Here is a 27,634-nt window from a genome sequence, read left to right as displayed (position 1 = left end):
CCAGGTTGCGTTGTTTTTAAGATCTTTAAAGTCCCTGACAAAGTCCGTAGTCACATGTAGCAACCTAGGGGCAACCTTTCGATCTCTTTCATGAGGCCAACATGGAAGTGACACAAACTGCAATTCATCGACTGGCCACTAGAGACTTGTCAAAATGGAAGCAATCCCATACACCCCCATGTTAAAATGCCCAACTTTACAACAGAAATAAATATGTTTACAGTCTAGTACAAAAAGTGTTTTTGGTCTATATAGCTAATTTTGCCCTTCATGACAACTGTGAGAGGATAAAGTTTTTGTAGCTTATCCGTTTCAATTAAATTAAGCCCAGAAGTTCTGCATAATTAAAGGTACAATTTGTATAAGCCACCACTAGAGGGCGAACAATCAAAACAATAACAATGACGTAAACAAATGACGCTCTGAAGAAGCGTGGAATGATGGGATTTGTTGTTAACTCAGCCGCTGATGGCCATCAATCAGACGGAACGAGAAATCATGTTACTTGAGTGACTAAGCGGCCGTGGTTTCAGCAACCAGGCACCTCAGTTCCACCCACGTTCCACTTTTTTGCCTATTTTTAGTTATCCACGAGTGACGCATAGTGACGTGCAACGACAGGTCCCCCCAACTTTGAGCTTCAAAAATGCTCTTCAGAAACCTATGGGTGATGTCATGGACACTACATCCATATTTTATATAGTCAACTTGTTAGCAACCATCCTTTTAAAGACACTAGTAAAAGTAACGATTAGTTGTGTGCCTTATGTCGTTATCTTGGGCTTATGTGTTAACCCATCTTTTTTTAAGTAGTTAAACCAAAACCCAATTAAAAAAAGCCATTTACTTTAGGACAATAGAACCGGAAGTGCTATAATGCTAATTCGGTTTTATGTTTTGCATACAAAAATACGCCATTCCTGCAGCACTCTATTGCGAACGAGCGGTTGGCCTGTGTTTTGTATGGCAGTGTTTGTTATATCATCACAACACTTCAGTGTTGTTTTACATTGATTTCACAAATCACCCTGCATCGATTCACTTCAGCTGAATTTTCATTAGACAAGAGAGACAAGCAATTTAGATCCCTCGCTCTCTCACTCTCTCTTTCTCTCCTTTATCTCTCTTCCTCTCTCTTGAGAGAGTTCCTTCACACTTCTTATAGACATTCACCCACAGCCCTCACAGATACAGTGTTACACACAGTCTCTCTCTCTCGCTCTCTCTCTCTCTCTCTCTCTCTCTCTCTCTCTCTCTCTCTCTCTGTGATCTTGTAAGCACTATGGCTGAGCTTGACTAATTGAATTAGCTTCACAGTGTAATTATTCACTTTAAAGAAAAATGAGGGTTATGATCTTGTCCATTACAGACATGACAGGAGATTTAAGGAGCTCAGAGAATACCGCGTGTGCATGTTTCTGCGTATGTGTGCAGCATTGTCTTGGACGTAATCTGTTTTGGTGGCTCTGCATGCATTCTCAGTGAATTTAATTGCGTGTGTAGGCTTCATTACGGCCTTGTTATGGGCAAATTCTCACTGAATGCCTCATTTGCATTTGTATGGTTTGGTTGTGAGCAATGTTGAGTCAGCGTTTCTACGCTAAACTGCAGTGGCAGTAAACACGGCCACACGGCCAGCAAAGCAACAGCCTGCCCTTTAAACTGTCTGTAAGTTATTTACACAGAGACACTATGGCTTTATCTTCAGTCTGAAGCAGGCCGTTCAATTTTAAAAACACTTTTGTACTGTATGTAAGGAGAGAGATACAGTAAACAGAAATATAGGAGGAAACGTAGATTTTTGTCAAAAACACATTTGTAGGTTTGAATGTTTGTATAAATCTTGTTTGTTTTAGCACATGTTTTTCTTCATGTTGCTGTTAGTGATGTGCATAACCAAATACTGAACAACTTAGTTTTGAGTTGTAATCACTGGACACTACATATACAAAATAGTGCAAATCTTAGCAAACCATGGGCACTTTAAATGCTAAATAATGAAACATTAAAAGAAAAAGTTAAACTGCAGATTCTGCATAATAATGGGAACATTGCTTTCAGATTTGAGGTGTGACAATAATGGTCTGCTATGCAGGATTATGGTTGATGGCTGGATTGTAACTGCAGTTAATAACTGCATAGAAACCATATCATGAATTGTGCTGATACTTCTATAAAATATATCATTTTGATCATCTAGTTAGCTATTAGATAAACTACCTTAAAAGAAAATGCCCATAAATTGCACCATTGAAGCACTTTGAAGCTATTTAAGAGAGCAGTAACTTTTTAGGTAACTATCAAATTATTTCACAGTCACAGCAGTTTTTATTTGGCACATCAGTTTTCATTTTCAGTGTTTTCAAACCGTGTATTTTGATTCTCAGAGCTTGTGCAAAAACAACTACCCAGCCTCAGAGCTTGCACACAAACAATAATCCAACCTCAGAGCTTGTTCAAAAACAAATAAGGAACCTCAGAGCTTGTGCAAAATTAAATATGCAACCTCAGAGCTTGTGCAAAAACAAATATGCAACATCGGAGCTTGTGCAAAAACAAATATGCAACCTCAGAGCTTGTGCAAAAACAAATATGCAACATCGGAGCTTGTGCAAAAACAAATATGCAACATCGGAGCTTGTGCAAAAACAAATATGCAACCTCAGAGCTTGTGCAAAAACAAATATGCAACCTCAGAGCTTGTGCAAAAACAAATATGCAACATCGGAGCTTGTGCAAAAACAAATATGCAACCTCAGAGCTTGTGCAAAAACAAATATGCAACCTCAGAGCTTGTGCAAAAACAAGTAAGCAACCTCAGAAGTTGTGCAAAACAAATAGGCAACCTCAGAGCTTGTGCAAAAACAAAAAGGCAACCTCAGAGCTTGTGCAAAAACAAATATGCAACCTCAGAGCTTGTGCAAAAACAAATAGGCAACCTCAGAGCTTGTGCAAAAACAAATATGCAACCTCAGAGCTTGTTCAAAAACAAATATGCAACCTCAGAGCTTGTGCAAAAACAAATAGGCAACCTCAGAGCTTGTGCAAAAACAAATATGCAACCTCAGAGCTTGTTCAAAAACAAATAAGGAACCTCAGAGCTTGTGCAAAATTAAATATGCAACCTCAGAGCTTGTGCAAAAACAAATATGCAACATCGGAGCTTGTGCAAAAACAAATATGCAACCTCAGAGCTTGTGCAAAAACAAATATGCAACATCGGAGCTTGTGCAAAAACAAATATGCAACATCGGAGCTTGTGCAAAAACAAATATGCAACCTCAGAGCTTGTGCAAAAACAAATATGCAACCTCAGAGCTTGTGCAAAAACAAATATGCAACCTCAGAGCTTGTGCACAAACAAATAGGCAACCTCAGAGCTTGTGCAAAAACAAATATGCAACCTCAGAGCTTGAGCAAAAACAAATAGGCAACCTCAGAGCTTGTGCAAAAACAAATATGCAACCTCAGAGCTTGTGCAAAAACAAATATGCAACCTCAGAAGTTGTGCAAAACAAAAAGGCAACCTCAGAGCTTGTGCACAAACAAATATGCAACCTCAGAGCTTGTGCAAACACAAATATGCAACCTCAGAGCTTGTGCAAAAACAAATATGCAACCTCAGAGCTTGTGCAAAAACAAATAGGGAACCTCAGAGCTTGTGCAAAAACAAATAGGCAACCTCAGAGCTTGTGCAAAAACAAATATGCAACCTCAGAGCTTGTGCAAACACAAATATGCAACCTCAGAGCTTGTGCAAAAACAAGTAAGCAACCTCAGAAGTTGTGCAAAAACAGATAGGCAACCTCAGAGCTTGAGCAAAAACAAATACTGTAGGCAACTTGTGCAAAAACAAATACTGTAGGCAACCTCAGAAGTTGTGCAAAACAAATACAAAACCTTAGAGCTTGTGCAAAAACAAAAACACAACCTCAGAGCTTGTGCAAAAACAAATATGCAACCTCAGAGCTTGTGCAAAAACAAAAAGGCAACCTCAGAGCTTGTGCAAAAACAAATATGCAACCTCAGAGCTTGTGCAAAAACAAAAAGGCAACCTCAGAGCTTGTGCAAAAACAAATATGCAACCTCAGAGCTTGTGCAAACACAAATATGCAACCTCAGAGCTTGTGCAAAAACAAAAAGGCAACCTCAGAGCTTGTGCAAAAACAAGTAAGCAACCTCAGAAGTTGTGCAAAAACAAATAGGCAACCTCAGAGCTTGAGCAAAAACAAATACTGTAGGCAACTTGTGCAAAAACAAATACTGTAGGCAACCTCAGAAGTTGTGCAAAACAAATAAAAATCCTTAGAGCTTGTGCAAAAACAAAAACACAACCTCAGAGCTTTCACACAAGCAAAAACCCAACCTTAGAGCTCACACACAAACAATTATGTAACGTCAGAGCTTCAAAAACAAATACACAACCTCAGAGCTTGTGCAAAAACCAATACTGCACAAACAACTTAACAACCTCAGAGCTTACACACAAAAACTACGCAACTTCAAGCTCGCACAGACAACTAAGCAACCTCAGTGCTCGCACGGTAAACACATACACAATCTAAGAGCTCACATGTAAAACAAATGCACAACCTCACACTCAAACCATACTTGCTGAATAACTGTAAAAAAAATGTCTTTAAAAAACAGCTTGAAAATCTACACTAAGACACAGTGAGGAATATAAAAGAGAAATGAGATTTCAGTGAAAAACACTTCTTTATTCGCCAGAGGAAACAGACCACCAGTACAATGTACAGTGTGTATTTTCTCACGTTCCATTGGCCGATGTGGCAAAAAAGTTAACTTTGGACTCTCAGTGTGCATCAAGGACAAGAAATCTGATCTAGTTATCGGTTCTTTACCCTCCTGACCAGTCAAATTGGCATTAATTAACCCTACTGCATTTATTTCCTCTCAGTTTCTTGATTTCTTGGCTATGGTAAATAGAAGTAATTGGCCAAATGTGTAGCTTGGATCTTTTGTTTACTTGTCATCAATACTAGAGAAAATCTCATTGGCCTTTCTCTCAATTTCACCACAGCTGATTGGTCCCTGGGGTCCAGTCATTGATTCAGATGCCTGAAACACATGGGCATGTGGCTTGAAAGCACAAATGCTCTTGAAATAATAGATTTTTTACTGTATTACTTTTTGCCATCTGTAATAGTGTAGTAAAAGTTAAAAGTGGTTTTTTTAGTGTTTAGTTCTGCTTTGGCTGGTTTTGGAGGTGAGACTTCATCAGAGACAGACTAGTAAAGTTTTGAAGGAGACCAAATTTTAAAGAGGTCATCAAATTCCCAGAAGCAGAGAAAAAGGGGTGAGATGTGATGGAAGGACAGTGGCTTCTCTGAGCCATTCATCAGATAAAAGACTCTTTAAAAAATACCTTAAAGGAAAAGTTCCAACAATAAAAGACATTATTTACAAAACCTGTAACATTTACTATCTTTCTTATGTTGACCAAAGCAGTGTATTTGAAATATGTCTGTATTTTCTCTGGAAGTGTCCTGACGTTTACCTTACTTCTTCATTTACATTCATATGCACCTGAATACCCACAGATGTTCAGAAACTCTGTTCATCTGTGCATGTGACCTCTGAAGGGCATCATAATGTCCATGCTATGAGATCATACCAGATGTCCCTGCAGCCATGAAGGCCTGATCCACAGACAAGCACAGATAGCTGGATTTCTCTTGAATGTCCTCAAGCATTTCCTTTGCTCTCTCTCTCTCTCTCTCTCTCTCTCTCTCTCTCTCTCTCTCTCTCTGCTATGACTGTGTGAGTCAAGGACAGACAGACATACACAGGAGAGAGAGAGAGAGAGAGAGAGAGAGAGAGAGAGAGAGAGAGAGAGAACACTGTGTATAAACCTTCAGTGATCCCATCATTATATAGCATGACTAAATCTCACAAAAACATGACCAGGTCACACATGTAGAGTATGAGGTTTATGTGAGAGCTAGATTTAGAAAATAGATAACATAAACCTGCTACAAAGCTCATTTATACAGTGCAATAAACCTGTGTATGTGTGAGTAGAGCTGAAGTGATTTAAATAAGTCAGAAATGTGCTTTGATAAGCGTTTAAAAACTCATTCGCAAATTCATTTATGAGTTCGGCAAAAGACAGTGTCTTATTCAAATATTTTAAAACTCATTCCATTAGAGTAGACCAATGAATAGGATATTATGCAGAATAGGATGAGTGTGGTGTTTGCATGTGTTTACATGATTGTGTGTGGTGTTTGTGTAAGTGTGTGGTGCTTGCATGTAGGTGTGGGGTGTTTGCATAAGTGTGTGTGTGGTGTTTGCATGAATGTGTGTGTATGGTGTTTGCGTGGGTGTGTATGGTGTTTGCATAAGTGTGTGATGTTTGTATGTGTGTTTGTGTGTATGGTGTTTGTGTGTGTGTGTTTGTGGTGCTTGCATGTGTGTGTCTGGTGGATGGGTGGGATTTTTGCAAGAGTGTGTTTGTGTGGGGCGTTTGCTCAAGTGTGTGTGTGGTGTTTGCATGAATGTGTGTGGTGTTTGCGTGAGTGTGCGTGAAGTTTGCATGAGTGTGTTTGCATGGGTGTGTATGGTGTTTGCGTGAGTGTGTTTATGTGAGGTGTGTATGGTGTTTACATTAGTGTTAGATGTTTGTTTGTATGGTGTTTGCATGAATGTGTGTGATGTTTGCATGAGTGTGTTTGTATGGGTGTGTATGGTGTTTGCGTGGGTGTGTATGGTGTTTGCATAAGTGTGTGATGTTTGTATGTGTGTTTGTGTGTATGGTCTTTTTGTGTGTTTTTGTGGTGCTTGCATGTGTGTGTCTGGTGGATGGGTGGGATTTTTGCATGAATGTGTTTGTGTGGGGTGTTTGCTTAAGTGTTTGTGTGGTGTTTGCGTGAATGTGTGTGGTGTTTGCGTGAGTGTGTTTATGTGAGGTGTGTATGGTGTTTACATAAGTGTGTGATGTTTGTGTGTATGGTGTCTGCATGTGTGTTTGTGGTGTTTGCGTGAGTGTGTGTGATGTTTGCATGGGTGTGTTTGCATGGGTGTGTATGGTGTTTGCGTGAGTGTGTTTATCTGAGGTGTTTGCATGTGTGTGTTTGTGGTGTTTGCATAAGTGTGTGATGTTTGTATGTGTGTTTGTGTGTATGGTGTTTGTGTGTGCGTGTTTGTGGCGCTTGCAGTGTGCTGTGTTTGCATGTGTGTGTTTGTGGTGTTTGCGTGAGTGTGTTTGTGGTGTTTGCGTGAGTGTGTTTGTGGTGTTTGCGTGAATGTGTTTGTGGTGTTTGCGTGAGTGTGTGTTATGTTTGCATGTGTGTGTTTGCATGGGTGTGTATGGTGTTTGTGTGAGTGTGTTTATCTGGGGTGTTTACATAAGTGTGTTATGTTTGTGTGTGTGTGTGTTTGTGTGTGTTTGTGGTGTTTGCGTGTGTGTGGTGTTTGCGTGAGTGTGTTTGTGGTGTTTGCGTGAATGTGTTTGTGGTGTTTGCGTGAGTGTGTTTGTGGTGTTTGCGTGAGTGTGTGTGGTGTTTGCATGGGTGTGTATGGTGTTTGCGTGAGTGTGTTTATGTGGGATGTTTGCATAAGTGTGTTATGTTTGTGTGTGTGTTTGTGTGTATGGTGTTTGTGTGGGGTTTTTGTGTGAGTGGTGATGTTTGCATGAGTGTGTTTGCATGGTTGTGTATGTTGTTTACGTGAGTGTGTGGTGTTTGTGTGCAGTGTTTGCATGAGTTTGTTTGTGTGAGTGTGTGTGGTGCTTGCACTGACTCTCTTCTTGTTTTTTATGCTACCTCTGGGTTCAATTAAAAAAAAACTGTGCAAAAAAAATAATTTTCACCTGTATGCTGATGATGCTCAGTTTTATATTCCTTTTGATCCTGGTAATAAAAATGCATCGGGAACTTGTTTACATGTATCCAAGAACTCAAACTTTGGGTTAAGAAGAGTTCCTTGACACTAAATAAGGTAAAACTGAGGTGATCCTGTTTGAACCCAGTAACGCTTTTATTCTAATATTCATGACTGTGACCTTGGTGATTTAACTCAGTGGGTCATCCCATGTGTAAAGAACCTATGTGTTCAAAACGTTTCTATCAAAAAAATACCTTTGAGAAAGGAATTAATGTATTTATAACATCACGGCTAGATTAATGCAATTCGCTCTATTATGGGATTAATCATTTTTCTATGGAGCATCTTCAGCTGGTCCAAAATGCACCAGCCAGGCTTCTGACTGGTACTCGTAAATTCCAGCATATCACTCCCATGTTGATCAATTTACAATGGTTACCAACTTATAATTTACATAATCTTGCATCTAGCTATCTCACTAAATTGTTGCACCCACACAAAGCAGTGAGACCACTCTGGGTTTTTAGGAGTGATGACCATCGCTAGGTCAAGACGCAAGAATTGTGGTGATCGAGCTTTTGAAATTACTTGTTCAATGCTTTGTCTTCTGAACTGCACTGTCAATAGCTAATTTTACATTTATGCTTAATCCCTACCTCTTTGCGATTGCTAATGGCCCGATACATTGTGTATTTGTTTTTTCTTTCGGTTGTGATTTGTTTAATGTAAATTATTGTTGTTTATTGAATTGATCAGCACTTTGATCAACCCCAGGTTCTTATAAAACGTGCTATATAAATAAAGAAGAGAAAGAAAGAGTGGGTGTTCGGGTGGAATTGATTATCTTGGCTCCGTGTATCAATTTGCAAGAGAGACACTTGAAAACAAGCACAGCAAACACTGAAAATAAACCACCAGATCAATTCAGACACGTCCTTCTGAGAGCGAGAAACTGCGTGTTATCTGTGTTAGCAGATTAAAGCTGATTGTTTCTGATTCTCTTATAAACTAAAACGCCAGAGGAAAATCTTACTGGTCTCCCTTTAGTTTATTGAGGATTTAAGATTGTCTTAGATGTTTCTCTTGGATCAGGGGTTTCTAAAGTCAGTGGGGGTCCCTTTCAACACAACATACACATTGAGGCATTGGGTAAATTTAGCTCAGTTCACACAGTATATACTTACACGTGTGATTCTGGAAATGGTGTTTTCACACTAGGGTTGTGCCGCTAGACAATAGTCCCTTTCACTCATACAGTCTTTACTGGAAATTTACTGGTAAATTGCAGTAAACATGTCATGTGTGAACAGAACCTTTTCAGTAAATCAGTGCTCCCAATTTACCAGTAAAAACGAAAAATATAGGATTACCGGCATTTAGAACGGACAACGTCAGACTGCGGTGACAGATCGGGCCAATCAGACATTTTTAAACAGGTGACGCGTTTACCCCCGCACTGTTTACGGACGTTTCCACACACATGCTGCTTAAAAGTCAAGCACACCTGAAGGTAACATCCACATTTCTTCAAAGTTGTTTAAAACTATTTGCCAAATTGCCGACGTCCTTAGCACACCCTCTGTGAAGCCTAATGTGCACACGCAGGTTCCGTTTGACGCTGCCTAACGCAATGTTGTTTGGTCACGAGCAACTTCGGGACCGTTTGCCACAGATGTGAAAACAACAAAATACGGACCGACGATATTAAGTCATGACCCGCCATTGTTTACAAATACGACACGGAGCTCGCCAGCTGCGCACCACAGGTACCTTTCGCTTTCTCTCCGAGTTTACCGGTATTTTGATACTGATGTGTGAATGATGCCTTTCTGGTAAAATAACGGAACGTCACTGCATGTGTGAACAGCACATTTTAGTATTTACTGGTAAATTCATTCTGGTAAATTCATGGTAATTTACCAGAATTACTGTGTAAAGGGGCTAATACCATCATGCAAATTTGTTAACCTTTGTGTAGGGTGCATCACTTTGCCGTTTGCTAGCTTCTGTTTTTCTTCTTGTGCACTGGTTGGCTATGATGAAAAGCCAATCAGGATGAACCAAGTCCCAGACGAGCTTCATGGCTGATGCGAAATGCTAATTCAGCCCAAAAAATGTGCAGTGACTTTTGCTAATTCTTAGTGATTTTAGTCCCGTCTGAATGCTCCATGTCAGTAATCATTACAAACAATGTCAGTAAAGATTACGGCAACTTTTACCTTCTGTTAAAAGGTCCAGAGAAATGACGTCAGTTAATACTACAAAAAATCCAGTGCGAATAGACCCGCTGTATATATACACATAAATTTTGTCATTTCCTATTATTTTGCAGGTTTCTTTCAGATATAAAAGCGCTTAAAGAAGCATTTAGGGTCTGGACACACCAAAACTTTTAAACGCGGCTGAAAACGCATTGAGGACGCCGAATGCCAGCTGTTTTTCAGCTGAGTGCCAGCTTTCTTCAGCTGAGCGCTTTGGTAGCTGTGATACTTCAGCTGCGAGCCGATTGGTTGCTGTGGTAATGTCCCGCCCCTCCTCCACTGTGATTGGGCGGCCGTGTGAGAACTGACATTGACGAGCGGAGCTTTTCTCCCAAAGTTGAATCTCTTTCAACTCTCGACGCTCAGCGCCGAGCGCGGAAAAACCGCCGAGCGCCTGTTTTCAGCGCGGAAAAAACCCGCTAGCTGCTGGCTTATTTGAAAAACGCCGAGCTTCCATTGGAAACAATTGAAAACATGCGCTGGCCGCGGGCGTAAAAGTTTTGGTGTACACAACCCCTTACAGGTGGAAAAACAATAATATGGAATCTGAATACGGAATTGTTTCTGAAACTGACGTTCTCCCCAAACTAAAATTAAATACAGTGTTTTCTGGTTTTCTTGACTGTGTCATGTTGTTTGCACATGTGATATCAGGAAGTAATGTGCATGTGACGACAAGAGAGGTCGCGTGCTGCGTAATCGAGTTACCTCTCCCACTTCTGAATGTTTTACTGAGAACTTTTTTGATCCTGTGCGAATTGACCATCAATATTACAGACGTCCTGTGGTAGTGTTACATAACGCCATCTACCCCCTTAAAAAATAGGGCTTAAGTCAGGCGATGCTCAAAACCTGCCCTGCGGCTGACCGTTGACTTGGTGTGTACCTAGCTTTACTCTTATGTCTCAGGAGAAATGTCTGAGATTGCAGGAGAATTCAGCAAACACTCTTAACTGATTCCCTGTTTAATCCAGAAGTCATTAATTCATTTTTTGTAGCTTTCATGTTTTTTGGGACTTTTTTGGTATCAGCTCAGGTCGCTTGGAACCCCAACCGTGATGGTACTAAAAAAGTATCGGGAACTACATACTGCACCCAGTGGAAAAGCCCCCGAAAGTAAGCTGACCCAAACCAAACCGTGGGGTACTTCTGTACAGTATGCAATGGAAAAGCACCAACTAAAGTTTGAAAAATGGGATCACGATCCACTTAATAAAGTACACAGGTCAACATTTGAAGTGGATGAAAAAGTCCATCAAAGTAAGGGGATTGTGCAAAATTTTAAGACAACTTTTATGAAAGGTTTGTAATTTTGTGTAGCCTGTGTGTGTGGGTCCAGGGAGAGGGAGAACAAAAAGATGTTATTGTATGACCAGATGAATGGAGGTATGCATCACTATGAAGAGTTAGGAAAACAGTTTTGTGTAAGGTTGTAGTCATACTGTAATGTTTGTGTTGAACAGAAACATCGAGCGCACCGGGGCCACGGGCAGAACAAGACTCAAAAACACAGATCCGGAGCAGAGCAACTGATGGTGAGTGCATGTTTGAATCCATGACAAATGTAAAATGAAAACACTTAGCCTGTTTAGTATTATACTGTAAATCTTAATGACTTCTTAAAATGAATAGACCTGCTAGATTTGAGATTTCCTTAAATCTAGCAGGCACACTAAAAAGCACAACAGCTCCTTGCTGTTTAGCAAAAATCCATGTCTCTTCAGTAAAACATTTTGATACAGCACATCTTAAAGGGACATTATACTTTAAAAAAAATATATACTCATTTCCAGCTTCCCTAAGAGTTAAATATATTTTTCCTATTTAAAACTTGACTCTTCTGTAGTTACATCGTGTACTAAGACGGAAATTAAAGTTGTGATTTTCCAGGCAGATATGGTTAGGAGCTATACTCTCATTCTGGGGTAATAATCAAGGACTTTGCTGATGTAACATGGCTACAGCAGGCGTAGTGATATTACGCAGTAGCCGAAAATAGTCTCCTGCTATTGAAAGTAACCAAGGGGACTATTTTCGAGCAGTGCGTAATATCACTACGCCTGCTGCAGCCATGTTACAGTACATCAGCAAAATCCTTGATTATTACCCCAGAATGAGAGTATAGTTCCTAACCATATCGGCCTAGAAAATCACAACTTTTAATTTTCTGTCGGTCTTAGTATTATTATTATTTATTTCAAATTTATGCAAAAGAACATCAAACAAGAAAATAAATTCAAGTATACAAATCACACAAAACATAAAATATTTTTTTTAACTATATTAAATGTCTTTTGCCTATTCGAAAAGGAGTGAGAAGAAGAAAATAACTTATTTAATCTCACCCCTTCTCAATAACTTAAAGCTTACAGTAAACGACCATCATTCCAAATATTCATGCATCTTGCTTCTTATACCTCAAAACAATGTAAAAAAAATAAAAAGCACATCAATTATATAAACCAAAAAGAAAAAAAATATAAAAAAATTATTCAAACCCATCTTCATCCTGAAGACCATATCTTTAAACCTAAATTTAAACTGATTTATGTTTGGGTATTGTTTTAATTCCTCGTCAAAACTATTCCATATCCTCACTCCAGAGCTTGAGATACAAAAACTTTTTATTGTTGTCCTAATTCTGTTCATTTTAAAATTATTTGTCCTCCTTAGATTATAACCTTCATCTCTTGCCTTAAATAATATTTGAATATTTCTCGGTAACAGATTATTTTTTAGCTTTAAACATTATTTGGGCTGTCTGATACTTCACAATATCTTTAAATTTTAATATTTTTGATTGTAAGAATAATGAATGAGTATGATCCCTATACCCAGCGTTGTATATGATGTAACTACAGAAGAGTCAAGTTTTAAATAGGAAAAATATTGAAACTCTTTGGTTATTTTTAAGCGCGATGCTAATGGTCTTATCAGATTCAATGGATTGTGCTAAGCTATGCTAAAAGTGGTACCGCCAGACCCAGAAATCAGCTGAATGGATTCCAAAACAATAAGAATTAAATGTTTAACTCTAGGGGAGCTGGAAAATTTGTATATTTTTTTAAAAAGTGGAATGTCCCTTTAAATGACTTTAAAGTCGCAATGAAATTGAAATGAAAAACTATATATGTATTTTTAATAGTGTGGTATTATTAACAAATGACTTATCTGTGAGCTTCATTATTTTTTAAAAATTCGTGTGTGCTCATTATCTTTAATCAAAAATGCAAATCTCCTCCCCTCCTCAAAACGATCTCTCTTCACTTCCGGTCAAAACTATGGCAGGTGGGCGGGGTCCGGGAGAAGATCGCAGTGATTAGCAATTAGCAACACGACCCAACTTCAAATGATCCAATCAGATCTCGATGGACAAATTCAAATCCAGCCCTGCCTTATTTCATCTCAAAAGCCGTTTCATTCGGATATACGTCACCACGGGGAAAATAAGGCAATCGCTACTTCCGTTTCATGGCGACTTTAATGGCTTTTAAACAAAGCTAAATGTTAAATGCTTTATATGCTACAGGCTACATGTAAATTGCTATTGCGGTTTATATATATTTTGGGTGTCCAGCCACAAATGCGTAGCAGAAAAAATGTATCTTTGAATATGGATGATAAATCTTTTGTGTGTGTGTGTATGGTGTGTGCTCTTCTGACCTGTACATTCTGATGCTTCTGCAAAAGAATAAATCTAAATCCTGCTTTAAAACATCCACACACCTGAAATAACTCGGGCAATTGAATTATCTCAAATCATCAAAAACTCGGACAGTAATAAGCCAATTTCCCTCCAAGAGCCCAAACATGATAGCTGTGACTTCTGACCTTGTGACCCGTTGACCTCACTGTCGCTCTCTTCTGTATTCTGATGCATAATAACTCCTGCTTGGGTCCGGGTTGCCACAGCAACAGTGGATGTGAGTATGACAGTAATTGGGCCGCTCTGTGAGAGAGGTGAACTATAAGCCCTGAGGTGAGAGGCCACAGTCCCACCTGAAGCGCCTCTGCATCACTGTGATTAGACACTTGACCCTATGCTCCTCTGAGAGAAAGAGAGAGAGAGAGTGAGTAGGACGAGTCGTCTCTTCTGACAGCCTGCACGTGTCCTGCAGCATTTGAGCTGCAGTGTCTGAATGTGCAGAGACGCTCTTGAGCTGGAATGGCCTCCAGCACAGCACTGCGCTTTCATCTAATTAAACCACGGAGAGGCGGACGGCCGGAGTCAGTGAGCCAATAAACCTTGAGCTTCCCTCTCTGTCCTGATGCTTGAACAGCATCTCCTTCATTACTCAGAGTGTGTGTGCGTATCTGTCAGTATGAGTGTTTGTGTATCTGTGTTTCTTTGTGTGTGTGTGTTGGTGTGCACGCGCGTGTGTGTGTGTGTGTGTGTGTGTGTGTGTGTGTGTGTGTGTGTGTGCGCATCTGTGCAGCTGGACTGAGGGCATTAAAACTCAAACAAGGTAAGAGAGAAAAATAGAAAGGAGAAAAGAGATGTAGAGAAGAGGTTAGGGGAGGACAGTGTTTGTATATGTATGTGCTCAAAGAGACTTGAAAAACCACAGAAGAATTCAAAATGCCCTGAAACGTCTGAGAGAGATGCGGATTAACTATTCCTGATTATCAGGCCTGTCACACCCCATCATCTCTCTCTGTCTCACATACACATAAACAGAAAAAACACAAACAATACAGACTCATTGTAACCATACACATACAGAGTACAGAGAGAGAGAGAAAGGGAGAGAGAGGCATTGATTTGAGAAGCCCTCTAGCATTGTGGCTATTACTTTCTTATGCCAGAGAACGTGATGAAGTATTGACTGTGGTCAACAAACCTGGAACAATATATCAACATAAAAGGATTTTAGTGTTAAGAAACAATGGGTTAATAAAAACAAACATTACTTTACACTGTTTAAACATATTATATGCCTTAGTAGAATTAACAAAATAAAATGAGTAAATTAATAAAAACATATTGGGCCCTATCTTGCACCCAGCGCAATTGACTTTGTCAGTGACGCATGTATCATTCATATTTTGCACCGGCGCACAACGGGTTTTTCCCTCCACAGACGCACGTCGGCAAACTAGGGAATGAACTTGCGCTCCCTGGGCGGTTCAGCGCAAAAAAAAGAAGGCGTGTTCCGGCGCAAACCATCCCTGATGCTATTTTGCAGTTTCAAAAAACAATTGTGCCACTGACCAAAAAAACTAGTCTAAAGTCAGTGGCGCGTTGACGTTGTTCATTATGCTATTTTAAGGGCGCAAGCTTGACCATAATGTATAGCGTGCACAACGCGCACACACTTTGCTTATCTAATCTACACAGATGCAACAGTTATTTTTGCAAATCATAAATTGTTACAATAAAAAATATTAACATATGTGATAAGGGAAATCATTGTGGTGAGCAGTGTGGTGATAGTTTTTATTTATTGTGTGGCGGCGTTAAAAAATTCTCATGCAAATAATGATTAAAATATTTTCATAAGTTTGTTGTGTGGCTGTATTACGTTTATTTTATGTAAATAATAATTAAAATGTTTTCATAAGAAACCTTAATGTATGTGAACTGGATTTGTAAGTGTACTTTGGGGTTGGACTGCTTGCGTTTCTTGGCTTTCAGCGGTGAGGGTGGACGCAGCGATGTCCTCTGCTGGCGTCAGGTTCTGTGTAGAGGCAGATCCATCTCCAGTTACACGGCGTGCCCGATTTATGCTGGCAAGCTTGGGATTCCCCCATCTCCTGACATCATTGTAGCGCTTGGCGCAACGTCCTGGGGATGCCAGCTGATGAGACAATTGCGGCTATTTCCTCCCACGCCTGTTTAACCGACGCTGATTTGGGCGGGTTTCTCCCATCCCCATAGAAAACAACTTCTCTGTCTTTGACTGCTCTTACAAGAACGTCGGTCTCCTCGGCTGTGAACCGCTCCTGGCGTGCGCCTGGTAAATACGTCATAATAATAGCAACCCACCATGGAACTTGCGCACTTGCGTTTAAAGGGAATGTTGGATGACGTTCTGATTGGTTTATTTGACGTTACGCCCAAACCACACCTATGAATAATGAACCTACTTCAGACCAACCCCTTATTGATTTGCGCCCGGCGCAAGAGTTATTTCCCCCCGCCGGGAAAATAGCAACAGCGCCCAAGATCCGCCCACAAAGTCACTTGCGCTTTGCGCTTCGCACTTGCGTTTCAGATCGTTAAAATAGGGCCCATAAAGTTCATAGCAATGCTTTGCATGGGACTGCATTTGGAGAGTAAAATTTAAAATTAAACACTATTTTATGTGCTTTTATCTAATATTTAATGTTCATTTATCTTTGAGATTTCAAAGAGTTTCTGTTTCTTCTTTGAGTTTTGTTGTTACCATTGTTTAGAAGAGTGCTGCTTGTGTTAAGACTGTAGGTGACTACAGCTACGTTTACATGCAACCAAATAATCTGTTTGTAATCGCATTGATGGCTCAATCGTAGTGAGAAGCCTTCATGTAAACACCTTAATCAATACAATTGAGTAGTGTGGTCCAATCTGTGATCCGATTATCAGGAGAAAAGTATGCATGTAAATGTGTGAATCGTAGTATTTACATTTTACACATGCACGCAAAACAATTGTTCATAAGTTCACGTCTTATATTTACCTCTTATTTATGGAAACACGCAATGGCAACATGCATTACTAAGGTAATGGGGTCACACGCTGTACTTTCTGCAGTGTTAATGTGTACTTTCATAACATTAGGCTACATCAAACAATAACATTGTGCCTTTTCACAATTAGAACCCTAACTTCATAATAACAACTTTCTCCAACTCAGCTTTGATTTTATCCAGAGGTAAAGCAAGAACTTGATAAGAGATGCTGTCCACAGCGTTGCCAAGTCCTCTGCATTTTTTTGAGTTTAGATTTAGGCTACTGTTTAACAGAGGTGTGGACTCATGTGACTTTGACTCGAGTCATGAATTTGATGACTTCAGACTCGACTTGACAAAATGTACAAAGACTTGCAAATCGACTTGGACTTTAACATCAATGACTCGTGACTTCACTATTTTTTCACACGGCCGCGCCGCTCTCAGTGTATCTGCATCTGTGAAAAAAATGTGCACCACCTGCATGCAGTGAGGACGCGCGCTGCCTGCACGACATCCAATCACTGTAGTCCCACGTTGGTTTGGATGTTGGGACCCCACTAGCAGTACAGCTAAGTCACTACATTGACATGGAAAAAGGACAGAATGTCCTTTTGTTCTGGGCACTGAACAGTAAGACTTGTCCTTCACTCATTCAATGTTGCCATCCACTCTCTCTCTCTCTCTTCAAATAGGAGTCAGGATTTTATTGATGACATGTTTAAGTTAGCCCTAAGTGAAGGCTAAAAGGACCCATGTCTATTTGAAAGTTACAATAATTTAATAAATACAAATCCTACAGACATACATGATGTAAGAGAACTTGAAATGACTCAAACTAAAATGGTAGGACTTTAGACTCGACTTGAAACTTCTTGGCTTTGACTTTTGATTCGACTCGGGACTTGCCTCATCTTTGACTCGACTTAACTCGGGACTCGAGGGCAAAGACTTGATACTTACTTGTGACTTGCATAACAATTAGGGGGCTACCGATATGGATTTTTCAGTGCCGATGCCGATACCGATTTTTGTTTCATCAGCCTAAGCCGATGACCGATACAGGCTGCCGATTTTCTTGAGCCGATACTGCTTTTGCTCACTCAATTTACATCATTAAAATGACACAATGATGATGCCAAATGTTACAAGTTTTGCGCATTACGTAATAATATTACTTTTCTAAAATAACGAGTAAAGTAACGCGTTACTTTATAAATGTACACATTAATATTTGAGTTACTTTTTTTAAGGTAACTCAAGTGATCTGTGCGTATGATCAGCTGTTAGACCGAGCTTTTGATGTTGTCATGGAAAGGTTGGTTGTTTTTAGTCACATGACCTGCAATCGCTTGCGGCTTCCAGCACTCTGTCTGTAATAATGCCGGAAAAAATCGGCGAACGCGGCAGCCACGTATCGGCCGATGCCGATATACATAAAACTCGCAAATGTAGGCCCAATATATCAGCCGGCCTGATATATTGGTCTATCACTAATAACAATGACTTTGTCTCACCTCTGCTGTTTAAACTCTTTCCACCAGTTTTTTTTTCTGCGGGTTAAAGGTGAAAGGATTTCTTTGATTAGTTATTGGTATTTGGGCTGTGAATAGTCATTGGGATGCTTTTGAGGTAGTTTTGAATGTGCATTGGGATGGTTTTGAAACGTGTATCTGGCGATCCCTGGTTGTGCACTTGCGCAGACGTTCAATTCAGATTATATAGAATGTAGATGTAGACAAACATTTTATTCAGATTGCAATGTTTAGGGTGCATGTAAATTGTATTGTCGTAACCTTTAATCGGATTAAATTCAGTCGGATTGACAACATTTTGTGCATGTAAACATAGCCAATGAAAATCATGATGTGTGTTTATTCACTCAATGACCAATAACTGTGCTAATCCCAGTACTGAGACCAGCATTTTCTTACTTGCTCAACATAATGTGGTATATAAAAATAAATATTTCAAGAAAAGAGGCAATTTTACACGATTAAATCAGGAAGATTCCGTTAAATATAACATATACATTGTAACTTACAATGCTGGCATGGATTAAAGTTTTCCGTCGCTAGACGGATTTCCGTCAATTGAAAAATTATTAAATTCACTTTTCATAAAGACGAGTCGTGTATTCACCTTTTTAAGTGGGATGTGATCAAAGCCTGGAGTGGAGCCAAATCACGTTCCTCTCTTCACTGTAAGCGTTCTGTAACCACCACGCACCGGATCCACTCCGGGTTTTCTGGCTGTATCACGTTAAGCTGAGCTAAAACTTTATTTCAGCTAGCATGGACAAACTTATAATGCAGGAAGGCTCCGATGTTTTGGAGATCGATAAAGGTGTAAAAGACCTGGAGATTGACTTAGCGAAATGATGAAGATTGGCAAGGCTTTCAGTTCGTGGGCTAAGAAAACCAAAAAGCCAGGTAACTTGCGTGTTTTTGCACAGTATGACTAGGGGTGCTGTATTTTGGGTGTAAATGATTTCCCCCGTACGTGATCACCCGCGTCCCGTTTTTGACTGCTGATCTAACCAGTGGCTGATACAACGGGTTTGTTAAACTCGTGGGTAAACTTCATGTGGCGCCACAAGAACCAGGAGGCAGATGACATCCAAATCCCGTGAGAGCGATTCGAGGAATCATAAGAGGAGACTGCTTCCGAAATGCTCTCGCGGGACTTTGATGTTAACCACATGTCGGTTCTTGCAGTTGCATTTGCGTGTGGTCACAAAAACTTAACATTTGTACACATATTTAAGCACCACAGTTTAAAAACAAGTGATTTAAGCCATTCAAAGTCAAACAACAGTGCAAAATGCGGCCGCTGTTTCTGTGTCAGATAGGCACGCAAAGCCGCACATTCGTTTCTCATTGTGTGAGTATTTTTGCCGCTTTATTGGCCTTAAATAAACATATGCGTCAAAAATCCAGTCTTTGCAAATATCCTCATATAAACACGGCCATTTAGGTCTTAGGAGAAAGTAAACAGCAGAAACATTGCGCACAAAATAGCGCTGCCTCTATTGTAACATAATAATTTGTTGATAAAGGTACAATCATTCATTGTACATCTTTCACTATGGTTACAGACATCCTGTGCTTATTGTACACGAGTTTGACTCGAGTTACTCGTTTAGGATTTATATTCATACATAACGCTACTGTATTATAGCTGTGACTGTAAGCTGTTTTGTGAACAGAACAGACCCTGGATTATTTGTTTGTGTACTGAATAATATGATATGAAAAAGTTGTATTTGTTTACATTAGTAAATGCATTATATAACATGAACAAACAATGAAAATATAGAGTATATAAGCATTCTTGTTTATGTCATTACAGTAATTGACGGTAGTTCATGGTGCATTCACTAATGTTAACAGTTTCAACTTTGATTTAAAAAAAATATTAGTAAATGCTCAAATTAATACATTTACAATTAATTAATTAATAATTAATAAAAGATTCATTAAAGGTGGTGATATTCATGTTTTCTTTTTATATAGTGAGTTATTTAGCTGTTTCGCCTTAATCTGAAATTCCCTGTAAACTACAGCTACCTATATACTACAGGAGACTTTAATATGGAATTAATGGCAAAAAAATTTCCCCTTAAAATGTTATTGGTCTCGCCTACATAAAGTGTAGTTAAAGGAATATGACTTGGCCTGAAAAAAATTTCAGTCAGAAGAATTTTTTTCACTTTAATCCCTGTGCTGGTTGCCAGTAACTTACTGTAGAAGATAAAGACAGATGTTTCATGTTCATTTAACTTTAAACAAACTGTTGCCCGTAAATAACATAAATGTAAAATCTACAGTAAGTTACTGGCAACCAGATGCCAGTAATACTGTAATTTCTACAGAATATTTTTACAGTGTATATAACATATGAATATTGTTACATTTAAAAAAAATATCACATTTTTTTTATTTGTAACATTTAAATTACAATGTAGATTTACTTAATTTCCATATGTGTGAAATTTACTTGAAATATACTAGTGCAAAAACCTGCTAAATAAAAATGTAAATTCTACATATTGTTTTTTCAGTGCACAGCTTTCCTCTAAATGAGAAAGAAACCAATGATGTTGTATTGTTGTTTTTTATGTACAGTTAGCATTTTATTTGACTGCTGTTTGCAGATTCAGTAATAACAACATATTAGAGCCTAGGCCACTGCAGTTTTACCCTGAGCGTCTGTTCTCACTTTGCTCTTTGTCCTCACATGAGGAGGGAACGGGATCTTGTCTTTGTGATAAATTGTAGTGGGAATTACTGCGGTACAAAAGGTCGTTTCTTTCATCCGCCGTTCCCTAGTCTCCACGCGTCGGCTCTAATTGGGGCTGGTGATGTTCGCAGCCCAGTTTCCCTATCAGAGTTTCATTGATAAAGGACTGCAGCCGCAAGCGATGTTGGCTGCAAATGCACCGGTCGTCCCCAAAGATTTTGATACCTGTCCTGCGGCCATACTAGCTGAAACGCAGCCGTACATCTCGGCTGGCTTTGACTAACACCCGTTGGCCATTTTGGCTCAGAAATGCCGATAAGCTCCCTGCAATGCTGGACAAACAAACCCTGTTGGCTCAGCTGGTGCCGTTCGTTTGCAGAGGAGCGCAGACGAAACCGCGATGGCTCATGCTGCTAGGATTTGTAGCGTAAAAACAAACAGCGAGTTCGCAGAAAAGAGTTTTGCGGTGCAATGTCCTCGTCTTCCTTAAGGTTTTGGTGCAGACCTAAGTTTGGTTCATTAAGGTGAACAACTACTGGTGCGTGTAAAACAGCAGAGAACAGTGAAACATTTTCTCTGAGTCATGATCTGCTACTTCAGCCGAAGCTGCTGCTTACAGTGACCCTCAAGCAAACACATACTGCCAACATACTGTATTGCAAACATACAGCAAACATCCAATGATTCACAGCTTAATCAATCACAATATGAAATTAAAGACGAAGACAAAATGTATAGCTTGTAATGCATTATGTGAAGAGTTTGGTTGGTTTCAAAACGTGATAAATGCCATTTTAAAAAAAAGCAGTTATCGCCAAACCAGTATTGTTGTATCTGGTTAGTATTAAAAAGTAAATTCTTAATTTTATGCAAAATCCAATATCCACTGTGTTATTCTGTCATCGTTACTCCCTTTTTTCACAAAACGTGATAAACGCAACTCCTCCTTTTCTGCAGAATGCAATAAATCCACTCAACAAATCACAGCGCTCAATTCCACGCATTGTAAACAACAATGGCGGCGCGTTGAATACACATGAAATCCTAGTTTTCCTCATCTACTTTGTCCTTTGTGATTAACAAAAAAACAAAATAATACTTTTTATGGCATTGATAAAGCTGTGGTGGTTTTCTGGAAACGTAAGCCATCAAAATCGAATAATTTACTTGATTGAAAAATGTCGGCTGTTGCTTGTTCTCCTGACAGCATGAAGCTTCTTTCATGATAACACATTGATCCCAGGGGATCTTATGAAAAACGTTCCATTATTTTACTCGAAGTCAATGGAAATCGTGCAGGACCAAAACATTTTACATTTGATCGCTGTGAAAAAAGTTCGAAAAGTGTTTTGATTTATGACATTAATGTTTTTTATCGGTGTATACCACTAGTCAACTAAATTTATATTAGGGATGCTCCGATCGATCGGGCGCCGATCGTAATCGGCCGATAACGGCATTAAATGACGCAATCTCATGAGCCGATCTTTCTGTTTACTTTTGTCATCATAGCGTTCCTGATGCGGCTGCAATTAGAGACCATTTTACACAGTGCGAGCATTTTTTTACCCGTTGCTCATGTGTGACGTGCAGATTTGGATCTCTCTCTCTGCATTTACAGAGATATGCATATTTTCTATGAGGACGCGCTCCGGTCCTCAGCGCGATGCGTCTTCACATCCCTATCAAACAGCGTATACAACACATATCTATCGCGGACTATTGCATCCTCATGAAGAAAGTTTATTACTTGAATTCGTTTGAAAGTTTTGAAGGTTTAAACTTCCATTTTCCTCACAGCTGCTCTTGTTTGCGGACACCCGCCGCACGCATACACAGCAGCCGGTCATCAGTGCACATGAAGAGAACGATCTCTCCCACGTCTTAAAGCTACAGTATCCTAATTCATCTCAATAAAATTACTCTCTGCTCATCAGTGAAAAACTGTTGTACTTCATACGAATGCGTGTATATTTAATTCACACAGTAAAGACTGTGAAGTGTTTTATTTTAATTACTTTTAAAAGACATAAACCTTTTTAAAGGCATATTACATTTCTCTTTGCAAAAAGAAATATTTGTTGTGCTTATTTTTTTTGATTCTCTATTAAAACAATAATATACCTAATTTATAGTTAGCTTCATTTCTACAAATGGTGCAAACTCTGCTAGATTATAGATAAAAGATTCCCATTCCACTGCCATTCTGTGATCGGCACTGATCGGCAGATCATGATCTTGGTGATCGGTAATCGGTGATCGGTCCCAAAAATGCTGATCGACGCATCTTTAATTTATATACATTGGCAAAGATGAATGCACATTAATATATTAATTCAATAGATTTATAGCATTTTGAAAAAAAAATTGAATTAGAATTGTAGTTATTTGAAAACATGTTTTTACCGAAATAAGTCCGAATGGATTTATTGCGTTTTGGAACCAAACTCTTTATATATAAAGTCGCTTTTTGAAAAATCATCTGTGGAATGCATACTGTAAATGTAATAATAATTAAATATATATATGAATTTTGTGAATGTTGAAAATATGATCCAGTGTGGTTTTTGGAAGAGCTGCTGATGAGGTGTAATTTGCTTGTTTCCACAGTAACTAAGCAGCTTTCCAGAATCTCAGCCTTGACATCATTTTCATTTTTTAGCCGATTTCATATCTGATGAGGCAGTTTACGGTTAAAACAGACTCATCAAACATACATAGTTTTATTACATAATGATTAACTGAAATTAACATCTGAACTTTAATGCTGCGTAGAAAACAGAACTGTTAATCTGTATGAACTGCACTGAACCCTCTGGATTACATAATTAACACAACTTAAAACAACAACATTAACACATTTAACAAAACCAAAAGTAATCATGTTTTTTAACTGTAGATAAACCATGTTCATTTTCGTAAGGGACAAACACACCAGTGTGCAACAACACACATGCACAGACTCAAAAACATACACACAGATAAACACACACACACATACACACACACACACACACACACACACACACACACACACACACACACACACACGTACACACACACACATTCTATTCTGTATTTTACTTTTTTAAATTCTTTAGATATTTACTGTAGATATTTACATTATTTTTCTTATCATCTCTCTCTCACCCTCCCTCCCTTCCTCTGTTTCTCATTTTCTCTGTGGAATTAATGGTAAATTTATACAGTATATGTGAAAACAAAGTTAATACAAAGAACAAAAATAATACACTCTAAGTAATAGCTTCAATTCTGAGCCTTATGGGCAGGACACTAAGACAAGCTCACCTATTAAAGCATTATGCCACAGTAACAGCTGTGGAAAACTCATGCAGAAAACACAAGTATAATTCCACAATTAATTAAAGTATTAAAATGATAAACTCTGGGGATGTTGAAGCGCTGGAGGGTTTTCAGGATGGGATTTTTAAAGAACACTCTCAGTGCTTACTGAAAACGTCCTTCAGGACACCATTGATGGGTAGAACATCTCCCTCGTGTCCTGGTGCCCCATGGGACTTCATCTCCGAACTCTTCTGAATATTCATGAACTGCACAATGATTATTGGGCAGCTTCAGAAGAAAAGCGTTCATTTAAAGGGTTTGTCCTAAGTTAAAAGAGTTTCCTCTTTTTTTTTAATAATGTGTAGAGAAGCAGAAAAGGTTTCAAGTAGCCCAAGGAAAAGCTTCAAAGAAAGAAGAAGGGAGAGAAGAAACAGTATTTACTACAAAAACCGTGACACACGTGCACATAAAAAAAATTAAATTAAATTAAGGTAGCAAAACTAACCTAAAGCTAATGGATTTTTAAAAATGTACAATTTAATGTAAAATAACCAACATACAAAAGAGTAAAAGAAACCGCAAAAGTGCATGTTTATGTTTAGGGATGCACCGATACCACTTTTTTGGAATACGAGTACGAGTACTTGCATTTCAGTACTTGCCGATACCGATACCGAGCACTTAATAAAAAACATGATTTAAATTTACAGGTAACAGCTTTAGTCATATAATTTAACAAAAAAACAATGGACTAGTTTTCCAGTTTGTTGTAAACTCTGCCTCTTTGACAACACAAGAAGCATTAACCCCTTACACGCTGCTCAAACATAGACATTTCTCAGACCGTGGTATCGATCCCTGGTATCGGGGGACTTTTAACGAGTACGAGTACTTTAGAAAACGTGGTATCGAGGCCGATACCAGTAACGGTATCGGTGCATCCCTATTTATGTTGATATATGTAAGGGTTTACATTATTTATATTGTTTAATATATGAAGAATTCCAATGCAAAATCAGTACATATGACATGTTTTCTTGTAACTGAGAATTTATTATCAGGCTCCCTTATGTTCAGTAATGTCACTTTAATAGCAATTAAAAGGTTATTAGTCAGAAATTCAAATGCCTTATTTTCATAAATGTCATTTTAGTCATTTCAATGGTAAATTTAGGCTAACTATCCCTGCAAAACCCTCAAAGTGCATGCAAGCTTTTTTGGCAAAAACCAGTCCAACCTCTCCACCTTTGGACAAGACAAAGTAAACAGTTATAAAATAACTAAAGATGCAATGAGAAACATTGCATACACTCTCAGAAATAAAGGTACAAAAGTTGTCACTTGGAAAAAAGGGCACCTTTGTACCCAAAAAGGGCATATTAGTATTTCAAAGGTACATATTGGCAGTTCAAAGATACGTATTTGTACCTAAATGGTACATATTAAGAAATTTTTTAAAGGTTACTTCCCCAGTGACAGCTTTGTACCTTTATTTTTCACAGTGTATGATGAAAGTAATAATTCAGAATGTAAAAATGAAGGAACTGAACCATACATTGGGGGCGCTGTGATCCATGTGACTGCCCATTCGGGTTGTACTCAGATCCAAATAGTCATAAGGGACTCATATTTAATAAGACCCACTGTCATTTTACTTTCGTCTGCTGCTGTGCACTTTAAGGATCTTAGACATGTTTCTCAAGGTCGGCTTTGCTGTAATCCAGAGATCGAACACAGACACAATACAGACAGTGGATGAAATGAATGCTGATGTTCCCAGAAAAACATTGAACTCATCCTTACGAAACTCATACAGTCAATTTCACAACAGACACATGACTGTGCCTGAGACACGGTGATGTGAAAACACTTTCCATAATGATCAAAACATTCCAGCACTTTTGAACTTCTCAATGAAAGAGGAGATAAAAGAGAAAAGTACTTCAAACTAAATTGCCTCTGCCATCTCATGCTAAAAAAACATTCAATTAGACAGGTCACTTCCATGGCATAACATTTACAGGATCAGAAACATGGGCGTCTCTTAAAGGGAGCAGAGAGACATGACAAACACCTTTACTAGACAGGTTCTGTTGCAAAAGCTAAAAGGAGCTGTCTACATAACCATCATTGCCACACTTCTGTACTAAAATTCTGTTTAGACCAACATCTTAAACTGTCCTTGTGAGACACAACTGCAATCTGCAACACTACAAGTAAAAGCAATATTGCTTTAAATATTAAAAAATGTCCTAAAAAATAAAGTGCATCACTGAAAAAAAGCCTTGAGAGAAACTTTGAATGAAGTAATGCCGTTTGTGCATTATGTAAGAGGAATGGAGAAAATAATATTTAGTCCAAAATAAAATAAATTCTGTCTCGATGTCCTTACTACTATATAATGAAACAAAGTGTGTGTGTGTGTGTGTGTGTGTGTGTGTGTGTGTGTGTGTGTGTGTGTGTGTGTGTGTGTGTGTGTGTGTGTGTGTGTGTGTGTGTGTGTGTGGTGACAGCTCCTGCTAAGCTTTATGATTGATTAGTCTTTCTCTACAGATAACCTCATTACACACACACATAACAAGTTAATATCATCCAATCAGAACACTCGTGTCTAACTATATAGGTTCCCCAGACTGAACGTTACTTTTAAGCCCAATTTACACCTGGCATAAATATCCTTCCTGCGTGATCCAAATGAGCTCAAACGATAACCAATTTAGAAAAGCTTTGAATTATACAAGCACAAGACTTCACTGAGCATCTTTAGTGTGCCTGAAGAATGAGGTCATGTAAATCATGCAAACTTAAAGAGCATTCAGAAGCTTTAGGAACAGGCAGAGCCGATCCTGGCCTTCTGGGGGCCTAAGCAACTTTGTGAGTGGGCCCTGTCATCACGTTCATAAAAAAACATTCACTGTCTTTGCTTAAATGTAGCTATAAACAAAATGTTAACTAAAATACGTATTATCTTATAGCTGTACATTTTTGCCACATGTATTTAACTGTGACACTGATCAGAATACTTCCTAATTATAACATTGCAGCATGTTTTTTGAAAAGCGCTTAATCTGTTACATTAGTACTTAGAAAACAAGGTCTACTGCCAAATATATTATTAAGAGATGTAGATCATCAGGGAAATTTAAAATTATGAATAAATTAAAAGCAAAATAGCTGTCAGATAAACTATAAAAAACATCTCAACAGATTTTCCAATTTGTTTAAAAACTACGGCATGATCAGACTCCACAGATAAACACACCAACCGCATGCGGAGCTGCATAGATGGACTGACAACTGTAATTAAAGTATTGTAAGATCAGACT

At 38.7% G+C, this 27,634-nt stretch overlaps 1 protein-coding gene across 1 annotated transcript in view; it reads left to right on the top strand.

The window, feature by feature from the left end:
- The window catches only part of spock1 (SPARC (osteonectin), cwcv and kazal like domains proteoglycan 1), a 188,145-nt gene that overhangs the window by 111,583 nt on the left and 48,928 nt on the right, over nucleotides 1-27,634 (top strand). Inside the window, exon 4 of the mRNA XM_065275194.1 lies at nucleotides 11,573-11,644. Coding sequence (XP_065131266.1) covers nucleotides 11,573-11,644 — 72 coding nt within the window. The remainder of the gene's footprint in view (nucleotides 1-11,572; nucleotides 11,645-27,634) is intronic.

Source organism: Paramisgurnus dabryanus, chromosome 16, assembly GCF_030506205.2.
Source record: "Paramisgurnus dabryanus chromosome 16, PD_genome_1.1, whole genome shotgun sequence".
NCBI classification, from domain to species: Eukaryota; Metazoa; Chordata; class Actinopteri; order Cypriniformes; family Cobitidae; genus Paramisgurnus; species Paramisgurnus dabryanus.
This window is presented reverse-complemented; position numbering and strand designations above follow the sequence as displayed.